The sequence below is a fragment of the Cyrtonyx montezumae genome, unplaced genomic scaffold, assembly GCF_038088225.1.
Source record: "Cyrtonyx montezumae isolate F1298 unplaced genomic scaffold, pur_monq_1.0 scaffold_3, whole genome shotgun sequence".
Lineage (NCBI taxonomy): Eukaryota > Metazoa > Chordata > Aves > Galliformes > Odontophoridae > Cyrtonyx > Cyrtonyx montezumae.
In genome coordinates, this window is record NW_027072034.1 from 10,827,022 (window position 1) to 10,847,508 (window position 20,487).

Sequence of the window (20,487 nt, forward strand, 5' to 3'; positions counted from 1 at the left end):
ATGTAACTGCAGCAAGGAATTTTAGGAGTTGGTTAAAATGCCTGATGAAAACAAATGAAACAGAGAAATAAAAAGTCATAACAAGAATCTCAAAGATAAGTGCAAAAAGTAAAAAGCTGAAAATAAGTTAGGAAAATAAAGAATATGTCATAACAAAGAATCTGATGGAACAGGAATGGAAGACATGGTAATCAAAACCTGAAGGTTCTAAGGCATCCAAAAAACATTCTTTTTTAGTATGTAAGATAAATATTATCACTCCTTTTGGTCATTAATTATTTGTGAAATTTATTTTTAAAGTGTATACTTGAGAAGACACCTCCAGAGTCTTATTTTGTCTCCAGAATGGATTAGAGCTAAATAGGTAACGGCGTATTACCAGTGCAAGTGTTAGAAATTAGAGATCTTTGTGATCAACTTAAGTTCTTCAAGGTCACATTACAATGGTAAATAATGCTGCTATTTTTAAGGTAGTTTGGAGATTATGTGACAGCTTAAATGAAATAATATTATGGATGCAAATTCACATAAGGGAAATTAGAAAACATTACATTTACTGTGAAGATCTTTTTGCATCCATTTGTGAAAGCTGGTCCTTAACCACGTGACCACAACATGAAAACTCCATGTTTTACAGCTTATATGAGAAACAGAATACAGCATTTTGCAGAGAAAAGTCAAGGTAAAGCAACTGAAAATTTTAACCTTATGCAGGAAGTATATGAGTTGGGCCCCTCTCTACAAGAAAGACATTGAGGCCCTGGAACGTGCCCAGAAAAGGGCAATGAAACTGGTGAGGGGTCTGGAGCACAAGTCTTATGAAGAGTGGCTGAGGGAGCTGGGATTGTTCAGTCTGGAGAAGAGGAGGCTCAGAGGAGACCTCATTGAACTCTACCATTTCCTGAAGGGAGCTGTGATAAGGAGGGGTTTGACTTCTACTCTCAGGCAATGAAAAGGACCTGAGCAAATGGCTACAAGTTGTACAAGAGGCAGTTTAGACTGTACATAAAGAAAAACTTTCTCTCAGGGAGTGGTCAGGCACTGGAATGGCCTGCCTAGGGAGGTGGTGGACTATATACAGATATATGAATCTATACCTAGATTTTATCATTTGCCGTCACTATGAACTACACTGCGTGTTTATTTGTGATCTCTTTAGTGAAAGCTGAGGCTGTACTTCAGTATTTCCAGAGTTTCGCTCCCAGTGGAGCAATAGTCATTCATCTTCCCCTACCTCCAATGCACTTACAGAATGATGTATTGTTACCTGTAATGTCTTTTGCTATCCTGTCCAAATGTATTCTTGATTTTGCCCCAGTATTCCTGTACTATTCATTTTACATTCATACCCAGTAATGTGATTGCATCTTTCCCATGCTTAATGACAAGTACTTACACTTTGTTCATTTCATGGGTCCCTAGCTTGAGATCCTCTGGATGACATACTGTCCTGAACAGCAAATCTAAAATTAAATGGAGTAGACACTGTCCTTTGAAGATCGCCTGACATTCATATTATCTGAGCTTCTGAAACATGATTCCCCCCTAAAAATTTTTTTTAACTAAATATGCTTGTTTATTGTTCCTCTTTCCTATTAAGAGAGTAAAAAGCTCTTAATATGTAATAAAATAAAAAGCACATATCTTGATCAAATATTTCAAAGCAAAGAGCAGCTTATGATTAAATTATTATTTAGACAGGGTTAAAACTATAGGTTATGTACTATTTATATCCATTTAAAATTGAAGTTAAAATCAAATGCTTAATAGCAAAATTATGAAAACTATTATTAATTTAAACAATATGTCTTTGAGGAAACAGAAAGTAGCTTGTGCTTTATAATAGCATGATTTTTATGCAACAGGAAAAAACTTCAGTCCACAAATATTACTGGTACTCCCTATCTTTTAATTACTTTAATTTGTAACTTTACTATTCTTCAGTATTAATTCACTTCAGATATATTGTGCATAAAAGCTCCTTTAAGAAGGATATAAAAAAGAATTTATTATGCATTAAAGCATAACATCTATTCAGAAGGAAGTTTTGAGTTATTAACTCTGAGTTATGAGCTATTCAGAGAAATTATACAACCAAGTATCAGCTTATGATACAAAAAAAGAATGACAACACCCAGATCTTAACAGGACATTTTCAAAATATCTATGTGAGTATGTAAACTAGAATTAAATCAAAATAGCAATATAGTACTAATCTTCAAAAATATAGCTATTCCTTCAATGACTTCACGAAATCTGAATGATACACATAATGAGGAACTCTGTTTTATGAATATCAAGAAATACATATCATTTTCTAAACTGTTCTCCTGTGCTTATATGCCAACATACTTAATAAATCAAAGATAAGAGAATGTTAGAATCTTGCCCTACAATCGGTGTTTTGATTCATTGACATTCATTAAAAAAAAAACAAAATTTAGAAAATATAATCCACTTGCATGCAGCACATAAAGCCATCAACATAAAACTATCAGGACCTTTAACTGTAGGAAGCATAACGTATGTACTGCAATACCTGTATATGCAAACTGAACAAGATCCCATAATGCATTAGGGTCTATGCCTTCCATTTTGATCTCTTCTTGCTTGGCTTCACAAACATCACTTGTAAACATAGCAGCAAAGTAGTCAGAGACAGAACTGAGAACAAGCCTGAAAAAAAAAATTAGAAACTAGTGTAATTTACACTGATATATGTCTTAAAAATTTCAGATTTTCAAACTCTTAACAATCTTACTTGATTATGATAATAAATGATTATAATGATTATAAATGATTATAAATTGTCAGGAACAATACATTACACATGCATATAGGCAGTAAAATACAGCATGATATTTAATTCTAATTTGATTCTGCTTCCTGTGATACAAACCAAGAGGCACATTAGGATATGCATATAAAAAAGACATAGACATTCCCTTTTAGTCTTTGTCTCTTATCATGCAAATGTCCTAATTGTTAGCAAGATAACCTGCTGTATCAAAGAAAAATGAAAAGAGAAACAAATTTCTTACTACAGAAGTACCCTACATCGGGCTTGGTTTTGATAAACTTTAGTAACAACGTGTAACTTCAGAAGATCCTTCAATCTTCAGAAAGATAGCCTGTTAATAGCAGCTATTCAACAAACAACTAATGCAAGGATTTTACTTAGTTGTTAATGAACACTTTCAAATGAAAATGATTTTACAATACCTGTAAAATGCGCATAGCTTGTTTGAAGATCTGATTTACATAAGTCAAAATCATGGCAAGCATTTGCCATTTTAATGTCCTAAGTTCATACAGTTGTGTATAGAATCACTGAATGGCTTAGATTGGAAGGACTTTAAAGATTATTGAGCTCCAACTCTCCTGCCATGGGTGAAGCTGCAACCCACAAGATCCATCTGCCTAGGGCCCTATTCATCCTAGTTTGAATACTTCCAGGAGTAGGACTTCCACTGCTTCACTGGGCAGCCTGTCAGCATCTCATCACATATGAGTAAAGATTCTTTTTTCTAGCATCTAATTTCTTTTCTCTTTCAGTTTAAAAGATTCCCCCAAAACATTCCCTCTTGTCCTCTATTCGACTCTAAAAACATGATCCTGCTTCTGCTTATATGCTCCCTTCAAGTAATGAAAGGCTGAAGTGATGTCTCCCCACAGCCTTCAATTCTCCAAGCTGAACAAGCTCAAACAGTAATATAGTAATACTATCACATAGTTAGGAGTGAATATTCACAGATTATTAGAAAAACAGTACAGCTATATGTAGTGTACTTCAAGCTTTCTACCTTAATATGAAATTATAGTATATAAAACATTCATTGTTAGTACAAGAATCATAACCAAAAACTTGTCAGTAGTGATATATGTACCATATAGTTAATTGTTTTGTACAAGGAAAAAAAAAAGTGAAAACGAAAAACAAAAACAAAAAGAGAAAAATAACATGTTATCACTCATCAGCCAGGGTAATAATTGATTCTTTTTGCTCTCTTAGCTCATCCCACTAGAAAAGTAAAATATGACAGTTTTAATGAGCTTCATTGCTTTAAGCTACTATATTTTACCTGCAAGTAGAGCAGCCTGAGATCATATATTTGATCTTTACTTTGACTCAAATGATGGGAAATGACTAATTGTGATAGCTGAATTCCTCCTGATGGTATACTTAACTCCAGCAAACATGAACTTTAGAACATTCTGATGCATAAAAAGCTCATATTTACATAGGTCACTCTGAAAGTAATAACTCCTATTTACATCATATTTTCATGGAAACTATAACAGATAGAAAGAGCACAATAACATTATTTGATTGAGCAAACTCTCCCAGTAAAAACTATTTTTAACAGTCACCACGATTCGTCCAATTCTTGTGGATGCACTGAACAAGACACTCTCCATTTCATGGTGTGACAGCTGTGCATGGCCATCTGGAATGTGGCTCATTTTTCATGCTGCTATTGCTATTGCTAAAATGTACCAGCCACTGCCTCACTGCGTTCAGATCCACAGTTTGGCTTCCATAAATGTTCAGCAAGAGACAACCAATGTCAGTGGGTGCAATTTTTTTCCACATGGAGGAATTCAGTGACACACCTTTGCTTCACATGCACTTCCATGTCAGATGTCATTTTGTCAGATTGCTCCTCTGCTGCCATTTGTCACACGGCAAGAAGATGTTAGTGGGAAGTTTGAACCTCTACTGCTGTGCCACCACCATCTACCTCTGATAACTGGGTAAGCACATTTGAAGTTATTTTAATGGATTGCCACTTCAAAAGAGCACTCAGTCCAGATGAGCACATGACCAGACAAGATTCAGAACAAGCAGAAAAATCCTAAAAATATATAACACAGATTTCTAGTCTGCAGAACCTCATTTATTAAGGAAAACAGTTTAGATGAACAGAAATGTCCTGTGAGGTAACAAGCAAGATACGTTTTTTGAACAGGTTTTTATTATTATTCTGTACATTACTTACTCGTCTGTATAAATAATAAAATAGCTATTTCATCAATGGAATAAAATCAAAGAGTGAATTGATTTCTAGACGTAATGCTTTTCCTTGGAAATTCCTTCACAGGCCAAACTGAACTGAAAGAAACTCACTAATTACACTTAATTCTGAAAGTTGACACTTTTTGTAAATCTTACTTGTGCTCCAAGAATATCCAGTGGTGAGAGGGAAATTGAAAAGTAAAAAATCAAAGCATTTATAATTAATTTGTAATGATCTGCTGTTTTTTGTACCTCAGAAGGTTCTATAAGACTACTAAATCTTGGCTTAAAGGCATTTTGACCTATTCATCAGATGTCTGAGGACGTCGTCTTTTTTCAGCTGATGGTCTGTCAGTCAGAATACTTAATACACTCTTTCATCCTAGAGAATCACAGCAGGTAACTCATGGGTACAAAACAAATTTGCAGACTCAGAAAGAAAGAATTTTCTCTGTACTATGGAATTTCTTGACCTTTACTACAACTAAATTCATCCTCATTTTTTCTGATTTGTTTTATGATACAATATAAAACTGATTCCTATTGTAGCATTTTTCCTAACATTTCTTATTTTATTTTGCTTTTATAAAAGGATATTTAATTTAAGTTTTCACCACTGTTTTGAGATCAGCCTCTGCTACAGAATTCCCTTAAATTGGTTGGCATATTTATTAATTGAAAGAAAAAACAATCCAGGTCACTTGTATTCTTTAAGTAAGCTCTAATGATATTTTACTGTCAGCTGAGTAGTAGCTCAGACAGTGCTTTGAAAATTCATAGGCACAGCTTTCTCCCACATATATAACACTAGTTCATATAGAAGCTGATGATTCACTGATTTTAAATATAATTTGTTGCTATGTAGAAGATACCAGCTGGCATGAGTTATCTTTGCTGATAGTGGTGTTCTGTAATTCTTGAAGCAAACATTTGCTGGATATATATATATATATGATTTCATGAATTTTAAAGCTCACGGAACATAATCTAAGGTAGGTACCTAAAAAAAATTAGCAGGAATAAAAATGGAAGACTCTGACTGACACCTCCAGAACAGAACATTTTTGTCAGTACAGACACAACTGTCGTGTTTTCAGAGCAAAGCACAACAACAAAGAAGAAAGCTACAGAAAAAATAGTTACTTGTTTTTTTTTAACACATCAGTTGGTGATTACCTTTCCTGATGACTGTGGTACTCTGCCTTGCTAGTTAACCAGAGACAGATACAGCTATTAGAGTGTGAGGAAAAAATACAGCTAGCAGTAATTTAAACTAGTACACATATTACTTCCTGCACAGTAACTAAGAACAGGAAAAAATATATAGGTCAATAAGATTTTTGATTACCTTAAATTGTCATCTCCTATGTTAAATGCTGCTTGGCATCACCCATTTCCATGTTGTCCATAATTTAGAATATACCAGATACATTATATCTTCTCTCATTTTTTCACTTGTTCCTTTGTAGGCACATCATAACAGCTACCCTTTAGTGGTAGGCAACCCTGCCCATGGCAGAGGGAGTGGGAACTATATGATACTTAAGGTCCCTTTCAACTCAAGTAATTTAATAAAACAGACAATAATGTCATTATCAACTCAGCTTCAGCACAATATCAAATCTATCTAAGACTATCTAAAGAGTGCTTGTTGTAAAAACTATTTTTACCTTGAGGAATTTTGCTCCATTTTATGCTTTATCAATGGTAATTTGTTTTACAACATTCCTATTATATTATGGTCTTAATTAATTAACCCTGCTTTACTTATGATCAACAACATTGTGTAACATCCACTTTTCTGTTGAATAATTTGCCAGTGTATTAGCCTTTTACCTATACCTGTCATGTTGTCAGGATTTCAAATCTAGAATTCTCTGCCATCTATTTTTCTTCCTTTGCAGATGAACACTGAGATGATAATTTGGGCTTATTTCTATAGTACTGTATTTGACTCAGACTTCTGAATTTGAAAGCATGTAAAGGAGGCCATGAGGTATCTCAAATTTTTAATCTATAGAATTCTAGTAAGTTTATCTAATCATATTTTGTATTTGTCTTTAGGAAAAGAGCAAAAAGATTGCATTGGCTGCTTATACCTTGGAAGCTTTTCCTTTTAGTTCGTACCAACAGATAATGTTCAAAGCCTCTCTCCTCTCCTCTCTTGTGGATTAGTGCAGCCACTTTTCATTGCACTGACTAACTCGATCATCAGGGACATCATCAAGAACTTTCAGGTTAGAACACAGTAACAAGGTAAAACCATGGACACGCTCCTCACTGCAGTCTCTGAGGTCTATACTTTTTTTTTTTTTTTTTATTTTGAGCTCCATTTCAATCAACCTCTGTGGAATAAAATAAATCTCTATGGAATAAAAATACATACATTCAGGATAGCACCACATCCAGCTTGGAAGCCCCTGAGATATATTTTACCAACGGACATTGAAGTGTGCACGCTGGTAGTGTTTTAACAGATGGATTTTTTAATATACACTACTCAGTAAATGAACATTTGAATCAAGGAAAGAATCAGCTATTATTTTCTCTTGTCTAAGAAGGGACACACATTCAGCAGCCTATTCTGACCATTCTATCCATTGAATTCACAGTCATTTTATTTTCTTCAATCCGAGTTTTCATCTAGTCTCAGACTTCCACTCCAAGTAAGTCAGATATTTCCATTTTCTACACTACTGTTTCTTGTTGCTTCAAAGCACAAATTAAGAGCTGGGCCATTACCAGCCAAATGAAGTGTAACCAGATCAAGTGACACATTCTGTACCTGGGAAGGGACAACTCTAGCTGTGTGTACAGACTGGGGAGAGAAGTCTGGAGCAGCCCTATGGAAAGGGATCTAGTGGTTCTGGTTGACAACAAATTGAATCTGAGTCAGCAGTGTGCCCTGGAAGCAGAAAGGGCCAAATGTACCCTGTGGGGCAAGAGGGCAAGACTTGTGAAGGGCAGCTGAGGTCCCATGGTTTGTTCAGCCCAGAGCAGATGAAGCTGAGGGGAGACCTCATGGTGGCTGCAGATCCTCAGGAGGGAAGTGGAGGGGCAGCGCTGATCTATGCTCCCTGGTGTCAGTGACAGGGCCCAAGGGAAATACACAGAGCTGTGTCAGGGGAGGGTTAGGGTGGGTGCTGGGGAGAGATTTTTTACCAGAGGGTAGTCGGGCAACGATACAGGCTCCTTGGGGAAGTGACCACAGCCCCAAGATTGCAGAAGTTCCAGAAGCCTTTTGAGAACATTCTCAGATGTATGGCTTGAATTTAGGCTGGCCTGCGTGGAGCAACAAGTAGGATTCAGTGATCCTTGTAGGTCCCTTCGAACAATTAAACAGATTCTTTTATCATGTTACTTCATCTGTCCATTCAGTGTTTCATACATTACATTAAAACATACCACACTTACAATTCCAGAATTTTATAGGAACCTCACTGTAGTCTTTGCTACTATTCTATTAAGCAAAAAACTGTGCAATTTAAAGTGAGTTTTGACCTCTATTGTTTTACTACTAGAATACAAATATGATCATTTTTACCTTAAAATCAATATTTATTTTCAAGTTGTATTTACCATGTCAAAAGGGAGGCCACTTTCTTGCTATTACTATATTGACATAAGATAATTTTGAAAACTGTTTTGTTTTTGTCTTTGACTCAAGGATTTGACTTAAGCACTGGAACAGGATGCCCAGTGAGGTTGTGGAATGTTATTCTCTGGATATGTTCCAGACCCGCCTGGATGCCTACCTATGCAACCTGGTCTAGGGAGCTGCTTTGGCAGGGATGTTGGACTCAATGATCTTTAGAGGTCCCTTCCAACCCCTACAATTCTGTGATCCTGTAATTCTTCTAACTTAAGGTAGTCTATGATTCTGTGATTGGAATATTTTACTTTCGCAGAGACAAGAGGAAAAGAAAATATGTGCTATATAAATGAAAGAAAGTCTGGCATATGTAATACATAACACCCAACTGCAAGCCATTAGAGTAATGAACACTGAACAGCTAGAAAGAAAACCTAGTGATCTGTCAGTTCTTACTTTGTGAGATGACTTTAGTGATGAACTGATGTCTCTGTAGGCTCAAAGTGGTTAATAGATTTCAATTAGTAAGGACAAAATTCTCAGATTACTGAAAATGTCTTAATGGTAACATGAAATCATGCATATTTGAAAACTGACATTTCAGAAACATGATTTGTGTGAATCACTCCACTGTTCATTCAAAAATTCAGAAGTGAATTTTCATATTTTTCACTAGTTTGGGCTTAAAAATTCAGCTTTTTAATATTCATATGTATGAATGCATATGTATGTGTATATTTATTTACATATGTACATACATATATATTATACATACATGCTTTGATACTGTATCTGACAAACTGAATATAGAGTGGTCAGGCACTGGAATGGCCTGCCTAGGGAGGTGGTTGAGGCACCATCCCTAGCGCTGTTCAAGAAGCATTTAGATGAGGTGCTAAGGGATTTGATTTAGTAGTTCAGTGGGTAGGCATAATGATAGGAGGATGGTTGGACTAGATGATCTTGTAGGTCCTTTCCAACCTAATGTACCTATGAATCTATTAACCTATATATATATATATTTATATTTACGGAGAAAAAAAAAAAGAAAAACCTGCTAAAAGGCACATAGTAAAATTCTAACTACTACGGTATTCCATTTCATAATGAAATCTGTTCCTGTGCAATTAACAGGAAATAATCCAGGAGTTAATTTGGGTTTCATTGTATACACAGTACCATTATCATAGCATAATAGTCTTGCTCATAATTCAAAAGTGTCAGATTAGCTCATTAACAAAATAGCAATGTAAATGTATTGGATAAAGAGGAAGTCACTGGGTGTATAACAATTACATTAATGAGAATTGTCTCATAATTCCAGTTATAACTGTAATGTTAAAAAGCATGTCCCATTTGCGTATCTTATTTTTTATATATCAAAGTACTACAACTATGTGATAACTCTTTTTTTTTTTCCTTTTTATTTGGGTAATTTTTATTAACTAACTTATTATAAAAACAACTTTGTTTAGAACAACTACAAAATAATAATATTAACACCAAAGATTAAGAAACCAAAAAAATCTTCCCATCCCAAACCCATAGACAGGCAGTTGGGATTCTGAAGAGAACAGCTTAATTCTGAAAAAAGAATGTTCCTCTCTTTTATTGTCGAACACTATTCTATTTAATTTTAATAATATAACAAGTATGTAACTCGTGCAATACCAATTATCTACATCATCTACAGGACAAATGCCTTCTTTGTGCTCAGGATCACGCCTTTTGACACTATCTCTTCAGTTTTGTTTCATCTTATTTTAATTATTTCTGTCCCTCAGATATTTAAGTGTAAATACAGTAAGCAGCTCCTTTTCTCTTCTACAGTACAAAATGAGACACAATTTTGCAGTCTTTGCTGCCACAATATTTTCAGGATTTTTATGCAAATCTGACATCAGTGTTTTCACTGTGACATTTCCACCAAAACACACTGTCTATAGCAGCTTTAGTTGTTTTTTGTTTTTTCCAGAGAGCTCAAGTAATACACGAATCTCAGCTGCCAGACTTGATAACAAAATATATTTTCCAAACAATTTGCAAATGTGAGTTGATGTCCTTGTGTTAATTTTAAATACATCAATTATTGCAGCCAGAACTGTGAACTCTGTGATGTTTGAGCAGAGTAAGAGAAGACAGAAATATGAATGCAGGCAACATCTCAAAATTTGGGAATGGACAAGTGAGACAAAATGTAACAGTGATGAAGGGAAGAGCAGATAAGATTAGTTATGATGCAAATAACAATGCAGAGCTCTGTATTTTTCTCCAGAAGAAGAAATACTTATCAGGAGAAGAAAGACAACACAATCAACTACGATCCTCTACTGGATGGCTTAATGACTGTATTTGTTCCCTATTAACTCCAAAAGAAAAATAGTAAAACGGCTTTCAGGAGAAAGACAAGTCCAATCTTAGCTCCTTTGAACTATCAGAAGAAATGTCAGAAACATGAAGATTAGGTCTAATGAAAGTACAGAGAGAGATCAGTGAAATCACAGAATAAATGACTGATTAAATATTCAGATTTTTTTAGGTCTATTTGTCTTCCTTTTCTTTTGTTCTCAAACTCCATTTTAGAAAGATGAAACAATATGGCACAATTACCAGTTTGTCTCCATAACTCATTTCTCCATATAGCTCAGTTTGGTCATATCCTTGTATGTGATCTTCAGTCACTTTTTTGGCAGTAGGCTGTCAGGCCTTTCAGACCTACATTACTCTTGCATGAGTTCTTTGTTCTCTGGTTGTCACAATTAATCGAACACCTATATATATTTATAGACAAACATATATGTAATTATTTATTTTTACTTGTAATCTATATCATTCTGTTTGTCTTTAAACTGTTCAGTTTGTGAAAGGAAACACTGGTGTCACGTGCTAATTTCAGATATTTCAGGCTGTCCAAATCATCTGTATGTGGCTGATGCAGAGCTATGAAAAGCTTGAACTTTCCTGGACTATGTGATGAAAGCTAGGTAGTGTACTTGAAGGTATTTTGAAGGAGATCAGGTAGCTGAATGTTGTTCTTTACACTTTTCCGAAGACCTCTTAACCCTATTACTTTCACCCTTTAAAGTAAATTTCAGTCAGTGCACCTACTTCACTCCATAAAGTAACACCATTAATAGTTTAGTTTAATAACTTTGCTTTTTGTTAATAACAATGCCATTTAGCACTTGAAAATGTCTCTGTTTCTTTTTCAGTACATCTTTTAACTTAACCTTAAAGCAGCACATGTAGTGATGTTCCTGAGCAAAAAGCATGCATGTCCTCTAATTTTACTTTTCTGCACTTCAGGACTCTAGTTGCTCTTTCATTTCTAAGCATAATTGTAATCACTACAAGAACTTACTTTACAGGCAGGTCACTGTTACTTTGACTAAAAATTGCATCGCTAATTCTAACACCTTTGCCATGTATACAATATTAGTTGTATGAACTGAGGACTTTATTTCAAACTGAATAGTACATTAGAATTAGGACACTTCTAGATGCCAAATGCCAACATCTGTATTATCACACAAACTACTTTGATCATGGTTCAGACATTAGGACAAGCAACGGAACGTTCTCAATGAGCAACATAAATATGGCAGCCCTGGAAATCAGAGCAGTTAGTTTAAAAGCTGATTTTACTTTCTCCTTTAATATTTTCTGTTAGAGCAAAAAAAAAAAAAAAAAAAAAAAACCCTTTTCCTATATCTAATGTTAAAAAAAACCAACCAACCAACCAACCAACCAAACAAACAAAAAAAAAACACCTCAATTGAAGTTTGTTGAAAAAGGTTTATTAAACTTATCAGGAAGATAGCAAGTAAATACTGTCCTAATTTAGAGTTGACTATCCAGAAAAAGTTTCAGTCGAGTTTGTGATGAATAAAAATTTTGACTGGAAAAATACAAACGTTTTTCATTTGCCATCCAAATTTCTGCAGTAAGCTTTGAGTAGCCACACTAAAATGTTTATTTATTTCATATGTGTTAAACTTCTCCCACTCCTTTTGTGCTATGTTTTCTACCACAGTAAAAATCCTTCCATCTCTTTATATTGAAAATCAGGAAGATGCCTACTCAAATGCCTACATTTATTAGATAGTATGTAAAAACAGCAAATACAGTTTTCCAGTGGTAAACTGTTCCGTAACTAAAAGTATAAAAATGAATTTGTATCAAAGCTCACTTCATTTCTTAGTCTATTCCATTCAAAATTTGGTGCTCCACTTAAAGTCAGATTACAAACTGAGGATGAAAGTCTCTTAACATTTTTTTGCAATTTTGTTTTCATTGAATTTTCTGTTTATGTTGTAATTCATTCTCTGTTATGTGAAAGGTTTTTGTTTTAAATGAATAGGGATCTGTACATTCCAGGCTTACAGCACTTCCTCTGTTTCCTCCTTTGAGTCCCTGTGAATGATTTGTGCACCATTCCCACACAAGATCTAATTAATAGCTTAAACCTTGCTATGTGTTTATAGTTGCCTGTAACACTGGGCAATCATGCCTGGAATTTTATAGAACTCTCCAATACAAATCTTAAAGTTTTATTTACCATTTGCACTGACTTTAGCTGCTTCATTGGCAGCATATTTTCAAAGCTGATTCAGATGTATAGCATTGGTACTGCAGTACTAGAGAACACTGCAATCCAAGTGAGCTGTCTTCACTCAGCACATCTAAATTATTTTAGGCAATTCTCCATTTTTATTTTCGTGTTGACCCATGGTATTACTGCTTGATTAAGGACCTTCTTTTATATTTGATTGCTTCGATTACATCACTGTTGTTCTGAATAACGTTTACTTCCAATTTTTTTGTGATTCAGATCCAACCGAGTTAAAAATCTAGACACAGCTGCATTTGGCTGATAGCAAGCATTATACAGGAAGAATGTGCCAACTGCAGAAAATGTTGTTTATTTGTTTGTTTTGTAACAGCAGTGCCTGAGTTCTTTTTATTCCAGACATATTGAAGTTATAATAAATTTCTTGTCTTTAAGAAGTTATAGTCCAGATAAGAAATATTAAAAAAGCATAACAAAACAAAACAAAACACTATGCATCTATAGAATTAATGGAGAAATTACAAATTCCACGTTAAAAAAGTTTTAAAATGAGAGTGGACTGTTAACAGTGCAACAGTGTAGCTGAAAAAAAAGTGAAAATATTATTTCAGCATTTCTCTTCTTCAAAACGTATTGCATTTTTACATTTGATTGTTGTCTCTATATGTTATAGTAATGCAAGAATAAAACTAGGTTTTATGTCTTTTCTTAACCTTTATTTAAATGTCAGTTACATTCCCCTCTGTTACAGAGCTCTTCCCATTTTCTCAGAATCTCTTGTGGTTGCCTTCTCATCATTACAATGCATGAGCCAGCAAAAAGCTCAAGGCACTTTAACACTTTAAAGCTGTTTGAGTCACCAGAACAGTGAAGAGCAGCTATAATAAGAGTTTGGCATGGTGCCTTCAAGTGGAAAACTAGACCTCCATGGTAATGTTTTATAATCTACTTCCCAGTGCATCATTTTCCCTTTACTTATGAGAAATGAAAATATAGAAAAGAACGAAAATTAGATAAATACCAGAGAGAAAAAGTAACTTGGCAGCATTCCAGCTATGGCCAGATCTTACTTGATAGTCTTCCTCTGAAACTGATAGGAGAAGACAGAAAAAAAGACTAAATAGAACGAAACTGGAATTGACTGAGATTATGAACTGCTGATTACGATCTTTTGTCATAAACTACAGTTTGTAAATGTTTTGATTTACCCCAAATAAAATACTTTTAGGTGGATTTCTGTTGATAAGTATTTGTTTTATTCACGATAAGATTTTATAAACTGTGAAGAGGAAACGTTCCACTTAATATATATTACTGAATATATAAACTACACAAATACTGATCATCCTAGGATTATAGGAATACAATGTCAACTGTGTCTATCCTACTTTGAATAAAAATTCAACTAGGGGAGGCACTTTATTGGTTCTGCTTCTGAATAATCTATGGAAAAATAATGCTAGACCTGTGAAATCTGATGTTGAACATAGCTGCAGTGACTGTAAGATGACAGAGTTTAAGTCAACAAATCCTGACAGAATGTAGTAAAAAGGGAAATTACGACCCCAACTGTCAGAACTGATTCGTGGTTGAGCTCAAAAGGAAGAAGTACACAGATGGTTTCAGTAGGGATGGACATCCTGGGAGAAATACAGGATGCAGAAAATGAATTATTCAAGAAAAAGATCAAGTGCAGATAAGAGTTAACAAAGGATATGAAGAAAGAAAGAATTTATTTACTTTGGCAGTAAAAGAAAGACTATGGAAATTTTTTTGTCCACTGCTCAACAGAGAAGCAGCAACAAAGGACTTAGAAAATGCTGCACTACTTAAAGCTTTCTTAGGCTCAGTTGTTTGTTTTTCTTTTTCTTTTTCTTTTTCTTTTTCTTTTTCTTTTTCTTTTTCTTTTTCTTTTTCTTTTTCTTTTTCTTTTTCTTTTTCTTTTTCTTTTTCTTTTTCTTTTTCTTTTTCTTTTTCTTTTTCTTTTTCTTTTTTTTTTTGTTCCTGTTTTCTTCATGCTTTCAGGACTTCCAGGTTCCTGTGCCTAGTGGCAGGATCTATGGGGTACAGAGTATCCTTCACAGCAGAGGAAAAGGTACTAAGGAAGCAGTTTAAGTAAATCGGAAGAGCCCACGGGAGGGAATAAAAGAGCAGTGGCTTAAGGTAGCTCAACAATGTCACAGAGAAGTCTTTCTCTCTGATCTTTGACAGACCATGATGACTGTGGGATGTTTTCAGAGACTGGAAAAAAGGTAACTTCCATCTATCCCAAGATGTGGGTAACTACAGTCTTGTTTTTCTAATCAAAGAGATCGTGGAGCAAATCTTCATGATTTACATACATGCTGGATCACTAAAGACAGGGGTTCTGATTATCTGAGGATAATCAGAAACGGGAAGAGGCTGCCAAGACGGGAACCTTCCTAAATGCCAATATTTAATGAACCTCAGCAGGCTAATCTAACTTTGGAATTGAGCCTGATTTGAACAGAGGCTGTTGAATCTGACTTTAGAAGGTCTCTTCCAAATTAAATTATATTTCAGGATTTTAACAGTCAAGGTAAAAGAAAGCACAAGCCGTCTTCTGTTCTTGTCCAGTCACAGCTATCTAAATCAACACAAAACAAACACTATAAAAAATAATTAAAAAAAAAAAAAACAGAAAAAAAAAACAGAACAGCCTTGTATTCATTTTTTTCTTGTTGGACAGAATTCCAATTTATACAAAACAATATTTTCAGTTATACATGATCCAAAGGTTCTTTGACCAATTTTTTGATATCTGGTCTTTTGACTGCAGAGTACATAGCAGTAGAAGATCAAATGGAAAGTTGTTTGAAGGTTTATTAAATAATCTAAATATGATTTTGCTTATTATTTCATGATCAGTCCTTTCCTTATTGAAGTATTTGTCCAACTGCAGAAGGATTTAGATATGCTGTAGAACTGAAATGACAAATGTGAAATTAAATTTACTACAGACAGGCAGGAATACAAACATGTATGGCTGTCTTAAAAATAGTGGAAATAATTAACTAAATTAATTTTAAAAATATCTATTGCAGTTTCCTCTGTCTCCCTTTCCACAAATTATGCACTTTAACAAAATAATTAGAAAGGCAAAAAAATATACTGCTTAAAAAATAGTGGTGTATTTTAAATGATCGATATTCAATAGGGCAAAACACTGACAATATTTCTATGTATCTAATAAGTACATTTCCTAGCAGTCTGAGAGTTTAGACTTAGGCATTGCATTTGTTTTATTTTTTACCTCATCTGTGCTGGAAAATGTGAAAAGCAAAATAGACCAAGAACCTGTCAGAGAGGAACAACCCATTTATCATTGCTTCTACAAAATTTTGTTCATTCAGAAATGTTCAGGAATGTATGTAATGCCTCCTATTTATTGCCATAGAAACTACAATAGGTACAAAGAATACAGCAACACTACTGGACAGAGCAAATTCTCAGCTACCAAACATTAGTTTTCAACACAGTCACTACCATTAGTTTCACATTTTTGCCAGTGATGAACAAGAGCCAGCATGCTGTACCCATAAATATCTGTACCTGTGGAGGTGACCCATGGTTGCAGTCAGCAAATGCTGAAATGCATCACCCACCACCTCACTGTGCTCACATACACTGTTTCGTCTCCATCAGTGTTCAGCAAGCATCAGTGCATGTCAGTGGGTGACATTTTTTCTGCATGGAGGAATTCAGTGACAACCCTTTGCTTTATATGCACTTCCATGTCAGACGCCATTTTTTCAGACTGCCCCTCTGCTGCCATCTGTCACACACCAACAAAACATAATGGAATATTAGTGGGAAGGATCAACCTCCACTGCCGTGTCACCACCATCCACCTGTGATGTCATGAGCCAACATCATAAAATAGGAGACATTACTTTCAGAGCTGCTCTCATAAAATTGGACACATTAGAAGGCCTTAGGTCTTTATCCCTTGTGTTTTCTTCTTGGAACACTATAAATACCAGTTCACAGAAAGACTGACATTTCATATAATTTTCTGTTTAATTTACTTTACTAAAGGAAAGACCTTAGTGTTCTAGATGAAAACAGCATCAGATAACAACTGTCAGGGATGCTTAAGGCATCAGATGCCTTATGGTTTAATAGTGGCTAAAAGCCTGGAACACAAGAGCAGAGCCAGTTGCTAGCTCAGTGGGTAGAAATTACTGGTAACTTTTCTGACATCCAGAAATCTGAGATATCAGGGCAGACAGGAGAACAGAAACAGTCTTAAGAATGATGAATGCTGAAAGGAGACAGGTTTCATTTATTACATCTACTAATTTGAATCTATGAAGACTCTTTTTCACATGTGCGGCAAGCTACCTAGATCAATCTGTTATTGGTGTTATTTTCTCATTTATTTTAATTAGTAGAGTTATTTAAATACTTTAATGAACGTTTACTGTCTCAGGAGATAAACCAGAGCACAGGCAAGGAAGAGGTCACCATCAGACTGCAGCCTTACATAGAGTTTAAATGCAAAAATACTTGCTCTCTAACTGGAAATTTGAAAACATTCTATGTATTTTAATCTACACTCTTGGAGTGGATTTTCATTTGTGTGGATGAAGTCAAAGGCTATAGCAAAGACCAAAATCTCAGAAGACAATAACTATTTTAAGCTCTAATTACAGTGCAAAATCAAGCATAGATACATACATTCATACATACTGAGTGCTTTAATACTAGGTCATCTTACAGAATTTTGAAAATGATAATGATATTTATTTTTTATATTTACTGAAATTAATATTATACTTAGTATAAGTTAATTAAGCTATTTTTCAGTTCATTCAAAGCAACTATTAATGAGAAGTTGGTGTTCAGTATTACTATCCTACTGTGAGCATATGAGAGATCCTGCATAATACCTTCAGAGACTGAACTTTCAAATAGCACCTTCTATGGCAGGAGGCAAGAGGGGAGCAGGAATAAGGAGCTACAGAACATCCTGTTCTATGAAATAAGCAGATCCCAAATATTTGATGTATTTTTAATATAATATAATATGTTTACATCCTACCTGTGAGCAGGTATCTTGCGATTCCCAGCAATCAGGATAACATCACAGAGCTGCTGTTGCTTCAGGTAGCTCTCCATTTTTCTGAAGGTTTGTTCAGCATGGTGAACAGCTTGGTAGAATTCCTCAGAGCTACTTGAATCTATGTCGCAGTGAGGTGATAAGGGATGGCTTGCTGCTGAGAGCCTGTAAACCACAAAAGAAGTACCATGTTGGCAAGGTGTGACCAGTTGTCTAGACACCATCTCAAACTTTTGGAAGCTGATAAGCGCAATTATTGCATCCTTCAAAATTCTCATCACCAGAAGTACAAGAAGGGACAAGTTATAAGGCTTTTAATGAAATGTGAGTTGTTTTTTATTTTTATTTTTTATCATGGACACAGGAAAAGTGTATTTCTTTTCTCTTTGATAAAGTTATTAAAACATAAAGACAATAAAAAGAAGTTCAATGTATTGTTTTTAAGGATAACAGTGTAACTATGTCTTCATTACCAAAATATGATTGCTTTCTTATTTTTAGCACTTCAGAACAAAATTATTCTACAGAATTTAATAAACTTCACAAAACAAAAGAGTAATGTAAAAGGCAACTCTATCTTTCCATTGACACTAAGAGTGCCTGCTCTACTTCACTTCTTCAAATTCACATTCACTTTACACCAACTCGGAAAGAAAATTAAAACTCCAATTGACTTACTTTATAATAAATTGGGAATATTTATACATTGATAAATTACAGGCATACTTTTCAATCAAAAGGCTCACTAATACAAAATGAATTCAGTCTACAAAGATGACGTCTACAATCTGTAAACTGAAAAATAAAATGGAAAAAATGAGAAAAGAATGCAATTTTTTCCCCAAGGTATAGTCCTATTTTCTTTATTTTATTTCATTTTGTTCAGCACTTCTGATTCGGACCTTTACTGGAAATAAGAAAATATGTCACCAAGCACTAGCCTTTGAGGAAATATGCACTACAAAACAATTCACGATACAGACATTTTTTTACAAAAATATAATAAGCTGAAAATCAAGGGCTTCTCAAATGATGCTGATTACATTATTTTCTTCAACTAGATATATATAAAACAAGTTAAGTAACCAACAGAAGACCATCAGAGTATCACAGGACATACTTCAGTCCATCAAATTAAATTATACTACAAATTTTAATTCAATCTCATTATCTACTTATTCCACTGAAAGGAAAATGTCATGGTTTTTATGATTTTTGTTATCGGTATTCCACATCATAACATACTGTAGTGCACTGGGAGTTCAAGAGTTAATGCTCCAGTTCTGTGGATTATTGGTATTTCTGGGTACCTGGTTCTCAGAAGAGAACTACATACTCCAGAGGACTTTGTGTTTCTGTTTTCTGTTCAGAATGAAAGATAAAACTGTCCACACGTCACATCCCCCTTTTCCCTTTTCTGCTCATCTTGGCCACAGGTGTGCTCCCTAGACATCTTGCCTTCAGCTTCAGAGTAAGGCCTTCGGTTTTTGGACGCCTTCATTTTATTTGATTGATTTGCTTCATTTCTATTTACATTGTATTATATTGTGCTATCTTGCATCCCGATATCTTATTTAATAATACAGCTTTCCTCCTCAGATCATTGCTGCTGTTCTGTTTTTAGGCTCATCTCCCTACCCTTCCCCTTCTTCCCATTTCCCCTTTTCCCCTTTCCTTTTTCCACAGCGTGGCTCTGTGGGTCCCTCTGCCCCATTAGTCATGGAACTGGGCCGAATTGGCCCATAAACCGTTGACATACTTCAGTCCATCAAATTAAATTAAATTACCAATTTTAATTCAAACCAATCTCATTACATACATAATCCATTGAGAGGAAAATATTCACAAGAGAGTAACTGATTTTGATAACTTACACTAATAACACAGCAGTTTCATTAGATAAACTTAGCATTAATTGGGTACCATATTCTAAGGAATAATATTAATAGTCCTTAATATAATGCAACCCATACATCTGGTGTTCGAAACATTTGAAAAGTGCATAATAATAATTGGGAAAAAAAAACAGTTGTTAAAATTATGCACAGTTATTTAAAAAAAAAATCTCACAACATTTTTATTGGCTTTTTATAGACTATAATATAACTTACAAATAAAGTATTTCTTTTTAACATATACCAGTGATTTATTTCTGCATCACTTTCTGTCCAAAGGTGTTTTGTGAACTCTCCTATATGTGGGACCACAAAGAAGATGAAGAAAGA

The 20,487-nt window shown here is 34.6% G+C and overlaps 1 protein-coding gene across 2 annotated transcripts in view; it reads right to left on the reverse strand.

Moving 5' to 3' along the window:
* Positions 1–20,487, reverse strand: part of KLHL1 (kelch like family member 1) — a 178,307-nt gene that overhangs the window by 105,849 nt on the left and 51,971 nt on the right. Inside the window, exons 2-3 of one of the 2 annotated variants that reach the window (XM_065744025.1) lie at positions 18,245–18,427; positions 2,540–2,676 (exon numbers count right to left, since the gene is read on the reverse strand). In XM_065744025.1, the coding sequence (XP_065600097.1) occupies positions 2,540–2,676; positions 18,245–18,427 (320 nt within the window). The remainder of the gene's footprint in view (positions 1–2,539; positions 2,677–18,244; positions 18,428–20,487) is intronic. The other variant, XM_065744026.1, reaches the window with a different exon arrangement.